The sequence below is a fragment of the Cynara cardunculus genome, assembly GCF_001531365.2.
Source record: "Cynara cardunculus var. scolymus isolate 2C chromosome LG 1, CcrdV1, whole genome shotgun sequence".
In the NCBI taxonomy this organism is placed as follows: Eukaryota; Viridiplantae; Streptophyta; class Magnoliopsida; order Asterales; family Asteraceae; genus Cynara; species Cynara cardunculus.
In genome coordinates, this window is record NC_037528.1 from 14,359,874 (window position 1) to 14,373,125 (window position 13,252).

At 30.1% G+C, this 13,252-nt stretch overlaps 2 protein-coding genes across 2 annotated transcripts; one reads left to right on the plus strand and one right to left on the minus strand.

Annotated features, from left to right (window-relative positions):
- Positions 1 to 1,489: 1,489 nt before the first annotated feature.
- LOC112515100 (tryptophan synthase beta chain 2) lies at positions 1,490 to 4,139 on the plus strand. Its single transcript, XM_025121796.1, has 6 exons — positions 1,490 to 1,538; positions 1,672 to 1,990; positions 2,090 to 2,306; positions 2,487 to 3,024; positions 3,525 to 3,623; positions 3,790 to 4,139. The coding sequence occupies exons 1-6, from the start codon at positions 1,490 to 1,492 to the stop codon at positions 4,044 to 4,046; spliced, it is 1,479 nt and encodes a 492-aa protein (XP_024977564.1). The 3' UTR covers positions 4,047 to 4,139.
- Positions 4,140 to 4,235: 96 nt separating this feature from the next.
- LOC112509915 (tetraspanin-3-like) lies at positions 4,236 to 5,704 on the minus strand. The gene is made up of 2 exons (XM_025115127.1): positions 5,168 to 5,704; positions 4,236 to 4,499 (listed from the first exon to the last, which is right to left on the minus strand). Exons 1-2 carry the CDS (start codon positions 5,702 to 5,704, stop codon positions 4,236 to 4,238), a joined length of 801 nt encoding a protein of 266 aa, XP_024970895.1.
- Positions 5,705 to 13,252: the final 7,548 nt, after the last annotated feature.

Genomic DNA, 13,252 nt, shown 5'->3' on the forward strand with positions numbered 1-13,252 from the left:
AATATTTTTAGTTTTTACCCTTCAATTTTTTAAATATTTTTCTATTATATCCCTTAGGTTTTTTATCTATACTATAATTACATATATTARTTAACTATATATTATTATTAATTAAGTATTAAGGATACATATTATTTTTAATAATTATATAAATTAATTAACTTTATATTATTATTAATTAATAAAGTATTAAAAATATGTATTTTTTAAATTATATATTTGTATATGAATTTTTTTCAATATTTATACTTTATATCTTTATAAAAATTTATTATATTTATTTACTTCTTTATTTTTATTTTATACCCTTATGATATTTATATAATTACGGTTCCATAATTAAATAAAACGATGTTCAATATTTGGTTCATTTTGAAGTTATTGACGAGACGATTACGATGATGTAACTTATTAAAATCTAAACATATTTTTAATAGGAATGGTAGCGGGCCGTGTTTGGGCCGGGTATTGGTATCCCTGTCCCCGAAACCAATAGCTAAAACCGTCTCCGTAATCGTCCCGATCCCCGTCAGGGATCCCCATCGGGTCCCCGCGGTTTCCCCGATCCCCGTTAAAATCTCTATATATATATATATAAATATATATATATATATATACATATCGGGTCGGGCCGGTGATCACCGTCCCCGCCCCCGTCCCCGTTAAAATCCCCCGATCCCCGCCCCGTTATTGAAAATACAATTATAATAATATAATGAAATCAAATAATATTCATTATTAGGTTCATTTCGAAGAGATTGACGTGACGATTTTAATGGTGCAATTTGTTAAAATAAAAAGTATATTATAAAATGAGTATGTAAAATGAACAAGATGAATAAAGGGTATGAAAATGCTTCCTAAGAGGTTAATTTCATTGTTAGATCTAATTTTAATTAATATAAAATTATGTTTTTCAATGTGATAATAGTGTAAAACGAAAATTAAAATAAATAAATTATGTATATTAAAAATATTTTTTTATAGTATTATAATAATATAATTAAGTCAAAAACTATTCAATATTGATCTTATTTTGAAGGTATTAACGAGACGATTATAATGATGTAACTTGTTAAAATAAAAATGTATTTTATAAATATGTTTTAATTGATATACGATTATATGTGTTAATTTGATAAGGGTATAAAATAAAAAACTTAAAAAAAAGATGTAAAGTAAATTAATTAATTAATTATATGAGTATAAAATGTAAATTTAAAATTAAAATTTTAACAAATTTGGTGAACGTGAAAATGTGAGTGAGGGAAAGATGTGAGGGGAGGGGGTGAGAAGTGACGTAAAGGGGTGTGCCTCTAATAAAGATGGTGTTTTTGTCAACGCAAAATGCAAAAAGCACCAAAAACAAAATATATCTACGGTTTCGTCGTGGCCGGGATAGAAGTGGTCCAGGTGTCGTCTTCAATGCAAATCTTGTCAAAAACCTAAATCTTTTCAATCCCACACCATCTTCCACACCTCTGCAACAATGGCCCAATCTCTCTTCATCAACCCAACTCCAACTCTTTGCTTCAAAGGTAAAACAAACACACATATTCTCTTCATTTTCCTGATGAACAATTCTGTTTTCTGCTTGATCTCAATGCTCCAACTATCGACTCAGGATTAGCATCTAATTGCTGTTCTTCTTCTGCAAATCTCCCCTTTCAGGTCAATCAAAAAATCATGGAAATGTGTTGTTTAATGCTAATAAACCAAATCCATGGAAGTCCTCACTAGCAAAATCAACCAGTCCTCGAGCTTTAGAAACAGAAATCCCTACGCATTGGTACAACATCATCGCGGATCTCCCCATCAAACCTCCGCCACCATTGCATCCAAAGACCTTTGCACCATTACAACCTCAAGACCTATCTCATCTTTTTCCAGATGAATTGATTAAACAAGAAGCAAGCGATGAGCGATTCATCGTCATCCCAGATGAAGTTGTTGATATTTACCGGCTATGGCGCCCTACCCCTCTAATCCGGTCGCTTGCTTCTTTTATATGTTTTCCAATCTGAACACTAGAATTGCTGATTTCATAAACAACATTCCATCAGATCTTACATGTTTCAATTTGATACAGAGCCAAGAGATTGGAGAAATTGCTTGATACCCCTGCAAGAATTTATTACAAATACGAAGGTGTGAGCCCAGCTGGTTCACATAAACCGAACACCGCCGTGCCTCAGGTTTGGTACAATGCTCAGCAAGGTGTCAAGAATGTCGTCACCGAGACTGGTGCCGGCCAATGGGGGAGTTCTTTAGCATTTGCTTGCAGCTTATTTGGTCTTAACTGTGAAGTAAGTTGTATTGTATGTTATACACATATGCATACATTTCTATGTATGTGCATAACGAAAAATTACTTATTACTTATAAATTACTTGTATATACGTGTGCATACACGAATTCATAATCTAGATTCTTTTGAATGATTGCGAGTTCTAAACCTTATAATAATCTTGTTTGATCCGAAAAAGGTGTGGCAAGTTCGAGCTTCTTATGATCAGAAACCATATCGGAAACTGATGATGCAAACTTGGGGAGCCAAGGTTCATCCTTCTCCTTCCAACCTCACCGAATCCGGACGAAAAATTCTTGAAATGGATCCATTAAGTCCAGGGAGTTTGGGGATTGCCATTTCTGAGGCTGTAGAGATGGCAGCTCTTAATGAAGATACTAAATATTGTTTAGGAAGTGTTTTGAATCATGTTTTGTTGCATCAAACTGTTATTGGGGAAGAATGCATTAAGCAGATGGAGGATCTTGGGGAGACTCCTGATGTGATTATCGGATGTACGGGTGGCGGGTCGAATTTCGCGGGGCTTTGTTTCCCTTTTATAAGAGAGAAACTTAAAGGGAAAATGAATCCTCTTATACGAGCTGTAGAGCCTACTGCTTGCCCTTCATTGACCAAAGGTGTTTATGCCTATGATTATGGAGATACAGCCGGAATGACTCCTTTGATGAAGATGCATACACTCGGCCATGACTTCATTCCCGATCCTATCCATGCAGGTAATCTTTACAATTCGATTCTCTCAGTATAGTAAAATCAGCTTTATAGGATGCTAACAATGTATAGATGTCCTAATAGACTGATTTATATAGACTGTTTTATAGAGTATAGATGTCCTGATAGACCGCCTAATACGCCCAATAGAACTATAGGTTTATGGCACTAAACTATATACATGTGTGCTACAATAGCGTATTTGGGCATCTTAAGTGGCTTTTGAAATAAAATGTCATATAAAAAAAAAGGCTAATATGACATTTTTAGAAAATCTGTTATGATGTCCAAAACTGTCATGTCAACTTATTGTAACATCTTTATATATGGCATATAATTGTTTGGTCCTGTAAATTTAAGTCCAATAAAGCATTTTATTAGGACATTTAGACAGGTCTAGTATAAAACCTACATTTCACGTAATAATCTTGTAATGTCCATCACTTATTGCTTTAAATCGAATGATAATGTTACAATTTTGTTAAAGATTTGTGGACTTTTGCAGGAGGATTGCGTTATCATGGTATGGCGCCACTGCTTTCGCATATCTACGAACTGGGTTTCATGGAAGCAATCGCGATTCCACAGACCGAGTGCTTTCGAGGTACAATTGCATCGTTTTCTTTTGTAACAAGTTTATACTCTAAAAAACTACTCATCTACTGTCATTTCAAACAAAAATATGACCTTCATTTGGGTCCATTCTTGTTATTAAAACTCGTTTCTCTAATCAACCGTCTAAATTCGATCGACAAATGAAATGGTTGCAGGGGCCATACAATTTGCTCGGTCAGAAGGACTGATTCCAGCACCCGAACCCACACACGCCATAGCTGCAGCGATTCGTGAAGCCCTTCACTGCAAAGAGAGCGGTGAATCAAAAGTGATACTGATGGCAATGTGCGGGCATGGTCATTTCGACCTGCCTGCTTACGAGAAATACCTGCAGGGTGGCATGGTTGATTTATCTTTCTCAGAGGACAAGATACAAGCTTCTCTTGCCAACATTCCACATTTGAGATCCTAAAATCGTCGCACTTTTTATCGTTTCCACTTCATTATCGTATAACTTACTGTTTGTCTTATATTCGAGTAACACGACAATTTACTGCTACTAAAACCATCGATATCGTTGTATAACAGATAACTGATGAAAGTACAAGTAATTTACATTGCATACATGTTTGAATCAACAACTTATGTTTGGTTGTTCGTTTTAGTCGAAAGCACCCATCGAGCTAAAGAGGCTGGCTACAAAGAGGAAAATAGCGATAATAACCGAATGCATACGGACCTTGTCTTGGTTTGTTTGGTAAGTCGCCATGCGTGCTGCCTTACACGAATTGCATTCATAACATTTGGTATGTTGCGATTTCTTTGTGGTCGTATTGGCCCATTTTACGCAATCGTCGTGATCGCTTATGCCTTTGAACGAGGCAAATTGCTTTGCACATCTCGGCGGAGGCACACAACATCCCTCCTAAAACCATGAGTTAGATATGTGATGTAATGATAACGACAATAAAACTAAGAATACGTTGGACCTCATTAAATTATTTTACAAAAGAGCCCTTGAAGAAAAAAGGGGTTCCAATATATATTGAAGCCTTCCTCTAATGGAGCTCCAATGGAGGTTAGAGGGACAAAAAGATTTACAAAAAAGCCCGATGCATGCACAATCCAGGGCATGAGTCCGAGCCCGACCTGAAAAAGCCTGGACCTAGTGAGCCCGAAGCCCGGTCCGAGTTTGGACTCAGAGCCTGATCATGCGGAAATTTTGGGGGCAAGACCAGGTCTAGGCCTAGCCCGAAAAGTCTGGTTAACCCCAAAAAAAGCCCAAAAAGTTCGGCCTGAAAGAACCCGATGGGCCCTTTGTAACTACGGGCCTTTTTCTTCTCAATGAAAACGGGTTTGAAAGTCCTGGGTCCATGCCCGAAAAAGGTTGAGCCTTATGCATCTCTACTAAACAAAGATGTCCCACACGGTAGAAATGGATTCTGATACCATGCTAAATATGTTGAAGCTCGTTAGATTACTCTTAAAAAAACCATTGAGCATAAAATGGGGTTCCACCATATATCGGAGAAAATTTTTAAATCTAGCCGATATGAAACTGTAACAATTACGAGGATGTTACAAGATACGTACCCTGAAATATTTGTAGTAATTTTCGATTTTCCAATCTTCTTTACCAAAGAGCCTTTTAGAACCCGAGACTTCTTCGCAAAATCGAAGCTCGGTCAAGCACTGCTCGACCATTGGCCACACATGGTCTGCAACCAAAGCATCGATTAGGATCTGCTTATACTCTTCGTCTAACGGCGAATTACTCCTGTAAACTTCGTTGAAAGCCATCGGTATGGGTTTCCGAATCAACCCGAACATAAGCAAGCGCCAAATCATGACCGCGATGACGCAAATAATGCCGATGTTCACCAAGAAACTAAAGACCCATTGCAAAAATGTGATCTTACAAATGATCCCCATGAGCCCGAGGATGCACGAAATGCACACGAGAGCCAACAAGCATGTCGGCCACCACACGGTGTCTTCTAAACATGTTTCGCTATGTAGGTGCACCACTCGTATGCCAATTTGTAATAATCTTTTCGATAGCAAATATATCGAGCCTGCGGTGCCACCAATTAACCAAATAGTTAGCAGAAATCTCAAAAACATACCCATTTTCGCTCCCTCTGTGCCGATAAATGTTACGGTACATGAAAACTTACATTTGCCATAGGAAATGAATAAACAGATGTTCGTAAATTTTTTAGCTAGGGTTGTTTCTTTTTGGGCGTATTAGTGTCAATCTTTGAGAAAAAAAAGTACGTATCCTCCGAATATCTCTATCCCCAAACTCTTTTTTTTTCCAAATACGGAAATGACATTGGTTGTTTGAAATTGAAAGATTGAGATTTAAGCGGTAATATAACCGATAATATCTTATTTAGGAAAGTCTTGACCACTAACATATTATAGGTACGTTGCTAGGCATTTGACGGAAGATTGAGGTGACATTTGTTTTTTAAGAGATGTTGAAGTTTGAAGTCTGATTTCGTTTATGCTATAAAAGGTGGTCCTGAAATCTGAAATTTGGACCAATAAGATTGTTTGTTTTTAAGTCTGAAGTCTTAAATTTGAATCGGTCAAAAATAGAAAAGATAAATAATTTTTTTTACAAAAGTAAAAAAGAAAAAGAGTTTTTGATAATAAATCTCTTTCAACCCACAAAATACGAACCATTTGATAAAAGACAGATTAGGATTAAGAGGTGTTAAGAGGTATATTTACTATTTAAAATTTCAGAGGATATTTAGAGCTTTTAAGCTCTTATTTTGAAAATAAAATAAACGCTCTTAATACCTAAACATCTTAATGAATCAGACTTAAGATGTATTAAAAGATAATTTATAAAAAAAAAACAGAAAGCCCTCAAACTACGTTTTTATGGAAGAAATTGTTTTTTTCTTAGATGAAAATACGAAATCGAATCGTTGAAACTGTTACGGGTGTTACGGGGTGTATTAGTTGATCACAATTATTTATTTTATTATGCTGATTAATTTATTAAAAATATTTAATAGATTATTAAATAAAAAACCAAATTATATATTATACTAGGCGCATAATATAAATTTATTATTATTAAAAAAAAAGACAGATTTACCTCATCAGATGACTGGCATACGAATTTATCTACATGTTAACTTAAAAGACCATTGATATTATAAAAATAAAATTAGAAACTATGAATGTATATTATGTGTTTGAAAAATATGTAGATGTGAAATAAACTAGTGGTGCTCAAAAACTCGACCAACACGATTAATCCAATGTGAAATAACTTAACTCGAAGCAATTTGATGTCTAATCGAGTTGTAAAATTGTCAAACCGTAAGTATTGAGTTACTATTATTTAAACTCAACTCAACCCGATGAACCCGATATCCTTTTATTTCTTGGATTTAGCATGATTGTTGAATTTCTATAAGTATATACATTAGACAATTACATTATCATGTGTGCTCTTCATATACATATATTTTCAATCTATTCATATTTATATATAACTCATTCGTATATATGTTTAGTAACTGTGAACATATGTATGTAAATTGAGAAAATTAACTGAATGTGATATATGTAAGAAGTATGAATAAGTTGTATCAAATGACTGATGATGAAAAAGAAATTATGAGTAGAGAAATAATATATTCAAGGTTAGAATAATATTTTAATATATCAAAGTATCAACCCGTACGGGTTGAGTTGGGTTGCACTTTGGTTTGGATTGAGTTGGGTCAAGATTTTATATCGAATTGAATTGTTCAAATATCTTCAACCCGATCAACTCAATCCATGAACAACTCTAAAATAAACCACGAGAGGGACCAAAAATTGTAATTCCCTCTATTTATACTAGTATGGGAACCGTGCGTTGCACGGTAGCATGAGTACTTTGATTAATAATCTAAAGATTGTCTATATAAATATGTATTAGTTGTTAATAGAATTATCAACAAATAGTATTTAAATAATTCTAAAAAGTTAAATAAACTATAATTAGTGAAATTTTAATATATATATATATATATATATATATTGAGAGAGAGATTTGTTTAGGAATAAAGTTGTAAAACTAAATAAAATAAGTAATAATAACATGAGAATATCAAGGAATTTGACACACTCAATAATAAAAAATATTTCACATAAAGATATGTCTCCTTCAAATATTTCAACTTACATTGATGTAAGAAAATCAATTGAAAGAAGCAAAAAAGAACCATATTGGAAAACTTAAAATATACGATGAGTCAATCATAAGGCATTACATGAATCTAACTTCAACTTTTCATTTTCTTGCTTTGTTGTAAAAAGGAATCTATAGGGCTATTTGGATTGACAATAAATTGAGTAATGAACACTTACGCAACCAAAAGATAACTTATAAAAGTTTTGGCATAAGAAAAAGAACTATCAAGAATATCATAAAAAATCAATCTATAATATATTGTTTTAACACATATAAAACAAGTAAATTAAAGAAAACCTAAAAGATATTTATATTATACATAACTAATCTCATAAAGCAAAACGATTACTTAGTGGAGAGAGAAACGTAAACGTCTTGTATGTCGGAATTATGAACATCGACGGTTGCAATCATGTTGCACCTTAAGAAATGAGTGAATACAATTAAAATTCTTCAATTAATTTATCATATAATTGCATTATTAAAAATAAATTATATATGATTCATATAACAACTCATACATGATCCAGACGACTTTACCCTRCGACTTAAGTGGCCTCAAAAGTCGCAAGCTTCCATTTAATGTAAAATCACATGTGAGTTTGTACATTAACGACATTTTTCTTGTTTTTTTTAATAATTAACGTTCTCGTTCGAACTTTCTTCTATGTATGTATTATTAAATATATATATATATATATATGTATTTATATATTTGTGGATTCTAATTTCATTTAAAAAATAAATATGATTGAATTTTTTTATTGAACTACCTTTTGATCTTATATTAGTATATTTTTTAAATATATATTGATATATCGAGAAATTTTGATATATTGATTGATTTTTGATGATATTTTTTTTTCGATTGTCAGTACATAGAAATTTATATACATTGATGTAAATAAAAATAAATGTATGTACATTTTAGTTTTATTTATAAAGAAAAAAAATACCGATTGAAACTTCTCATTGAACCACCTCTTGGTTTTTAATTTAATATATTTTTAATTATATATTGATATATTAATTGATTGAGAAATTTTAATGTATTTTGATATATATTGATTGATTGATGATTTTTATTTTTTCAATTGTCATGTAATTAAAAATATACATTTATTGTTATAAAATAAATTATATGTAGTTTTATGTATTTGTGGATTCAAATTCATTTACAAGTAAATAAATAAAATTAAGTTAAAAAAGTAGGAAAATAAAAGGTTTAGCAATTAATATGTTGATTGTATATCATAAATAAATAATAATAATAAAGATAAATATGATAGAAACTTTTCATTAAACAGCCATTTGGTTCTTACTTCACACACCGCGTGTTGCATAGTGATGAAACTTGTTTTGTTAGAAAATACGTAATCAAATTAAGGTGAAACGTAATTTCATAATCAATTGTATTATAAGACAGTGATTACATTGGGGTGTTTTTTATGCAAATTTTTTTCATTGATATTGTTTATTGTAACTAAAGAAATTCATACATTTTATATTTTTTGGTTGCAGAACAATAATTTTATTGAAGTTCAATTTGTATAAAAATTGTTAGCCGTAACCCGCAAGTATTGTATGATTACTATTGAGCACTATCGTAGGTGTATGCAAAAGTAATCTTTTCAATTTAGATTGTAACACTTATTTTCCAGATTTTTTTTAAATAAATTCATGTACATATAGTCATCCGAATAATTAGATGTGTAATCACAATATAAGAAATGATATAACTAAATTTATAATACAGTTAAATAATAGAAAATAAAATAAGAGTATTTTATTAATTATTGAATGAAATATAATATCCTCTAATCTTGAGGACTCATACAATGCAAGGTATGTAAGCAATAACATTCGTTATATTATAAGTTTACTGATTGTTGTAAACAATAGCTAATCATGGTTGGCCAAAAATCGAAGAACTGAAATTTAAATTGGATTCATTATAGACAGAGAAATTATTATTGTCTTAGTTTTGAAATTATTATTGTCTTAGTTTTGATAACAGAAAACTTAGTTTTGTGTAATGATGCTTACGATAAGCACAAAAAAGGATGATGTACATGTACCATTTTTCATCCTCAACACACATCCTGACTTTAAAAACACAATAGTAAATGGACCAACCATACGATATGTACAAAATCACATACCGAACTTAAAGACTTCAAATATTTATAACCCAATAAATAAAATTATAATGCAATCAAAATCACAACACAAACATACATAAAATTATCACACGACTAAACTTACTATAAGAACATACTTAAAAATATAATCCAATCGAAATCATAACATTCTAATACACTCTAAATTACAAAATAAACTTGCATAAAATCCTTACCTTAAATCATAATCATAAATTCCCACAACCCAAACTTGAAAACTTCAAATTTTTAAGACTTAATATATAAAAGTTGAAGAACTCGAAAATCTGCAAATCAAAAAAAAGTTCAACATAAGTAAAAATTACATAGTAAACTTGAACACTTCAAATCTTCACTTAATACATAAGAGTTATAATACAAACAAAATCACGATACAAACATAAATAAAATTATATTGCAATCAAAATCATGAAACAAATCAATATAAAATTATTACCTTGTATTGCAACCAAAAAATCAAATATTGAACTTGAAAACTTCTTCAAATCTTGATGACATAATGCAATCTAAATAACGATACAAACATTCATAAAATTATAGGAGAAGAGAAATAACAAAAAAACTATGAAGATTATCAATAGTAAAATAGAAGAAAAACCAAAGATGAAAAAAATAAATTTAGAGATGTATAAGATAGAGATAGAATTTGAGAGGATGTGAGAGATGAAGATGAACAAAAAGTTGTTGTTTTTATATATATAAATAAAAAATTGATTGGAAAAGATGAATGATTTGGAGTTATGTAATTTGAATTAATATAGAAGAAGATGAATGGTTTGAAGTTGAATGCAAACATTCAAGAAAAAAAACATAAATTGACAAAAAAAAATATAGTAGTGGATATTAAAAGAATGAAGGAAAAAAAAGAGAAATAAGGTTCTAAGCTCTAGGAGAAGCCATCTCAACAACTCATGGTTTCTACTTTAATATATACACCCAAATAAACAAAAATGCAAATGACCTAAAAAAAAAACTGAATAGATGGGAAGAATTGAGAGGTTAAGAGAGATATTATGCTTAAACAATGTTAAATTGTTTCTTCAATTATTCATATGCCACTTTATCTACACAAAAAGAAATCGATATGCCTACATAATTCCAACTATAATCTGAATGTCTCCGACTAAAAAAAGAAAATATTATACTTACATAAACAAAAACTCATATCGTGATTTGTCTTATTGAATGACACCTCAAATAAACAAAAATGCAAATAACATCCACAAATTTATAACTGAATAGAGAGAAAAAATCGAGAGATTAATAGAGAGATTATCATAGAAGTGTACCACAAAATTATACATGAATATAGAGGAAGAATTGAGAGATTATTATAGAGATTTACCTTGAAGAGAAAATGAAAGTTTGTAACCAAATAGAGAGAAATAATGAGAGTTAAAAGAGTAATTATTAGAGGAAACATGAATAGGTTGAAACAACCTAATTAAAAAGTCTTAAATGTGAATATTTTTTTATTAAAAACAAATATTGAGGTAGGAAAAACTTGAAAAAAAGGAGAAAAAAGATAAAACATTTTTATGTTTTGAGAAGAGGCCACATCATTACATGAGTGCTTTGATTAATGATCTGATGATTGTCTATATAAATATATATTAATTGTTAATAGAATCATCAACAAATCATATTCAAATAATTCAAAAAACTTAAATAAAATATAGTTAGTGAAATTTTAATATACCCACACATATATATATATATATTGAGAGAGAGATTTGTTTAGTAATAAAATTGTAAAACTAAATAAAATGAGTAATAATAGCGACGAAAATATTAAGGAATCTGACACAAATTTAAGAATAAAAAAATACTCCACATAAAGATATGTCTCCTTCAAAGGATGATGTACATGTACTATTTTTCATCTTCAACACATACATTGACTTTAAAAACACAGTAGTGAATGGACCAGACCAACCATACGATATGTAAAAAATCACATACCAAACTTAAAGACTTCAAATCTTTATAACCCAATAGATAAAATTATATTGCAATCAAAATCATAACATGAACATACATAAAATTATAATACGACTAAACTTACGATAAGAACATACTTAAAAATATAATCCAATCAAAATCATGATACAAACATACATAACATTCTAATACACTTTAAATTACAAAACAAACTTGCATAAAATTCTTACTTTAGATCATAATCAAAAATTCCMACAACCCAAACTTGAAAAGTTCAAATTTTCATGACTTGATATATAAACGTTAAAGAACTCGAAAACCTGCAAATCAAAAAACGTTTAACATGCATAAGTAAAATTTTCATGGTGAACTTGAACATTTTAAATCTTTACCTAATACATAAGAGTTATAATGCAAAGAAAAATCACGATACAAACATAAATAAAATTATAATGCAATCAAAATAATGAAACAAATCAGTATAAATATTTTACCTTATATTGCAACCAAAAATTCAAATATTGAACTTGAAGACTTCTTTTCAAATTTTCATGACATAATGCATAAAAACTATAATGCAACCTGAATAACATAACGATACAAACATACATAAACTTATGGGAGAAGTGAAAAAAAAAACTATGAAGATTATCAATAGTAAAATAGAAGAAAAACCAAAGAGAAAGAAAATAAATTTAGAGATGTATAAGATAGAAATAGAATTTGAGAGGGTGTGAGAGATGAAGATGAATAAATAGTTGTTGTTTATATGTATATAAATAAATGATTGATGGGAAAAGATGAAGGGTTTGGAATTATGTCATTTGAATTAATATAGAAGGAGATGAATGGTTTGGAGTTGAATGCAAACATTTAACAAAAAAAACATAAATTGACAAAAAAAATATATAGTAGTGGATATTGAGATAATGAAGGAGAAAAAAGATTAATGAGGTTCTAGGCTTTAGGAGAGGCCACTTCAAACACTCATGGTTTATTCTTTAATATATATATATAAAATAATACATAAGAGTTATAATGCAAACAAAAATCATGATACAAACATAAATAAAATTATAATGCAACCAAAATCATGAAACAAATCAATATAAAATTATTACCTTTGCAACCAAAAAATCAAATATTGAACTTGAATACTTCTTCAAATCTTCATGACATAGTGCATAAAAACTATAATGCAATCTAAATAACGAAACAAAAATACATAAAATTGTGGGAAAAGTGAAAAAACAAAAAAAAAAACTATGAAGATTATCAATAGTGAAATAGAAGAAAAACCAAAGAACTTGAAACTTTTTCAAATCTTCATGACATATAATGCAATTTAAATAA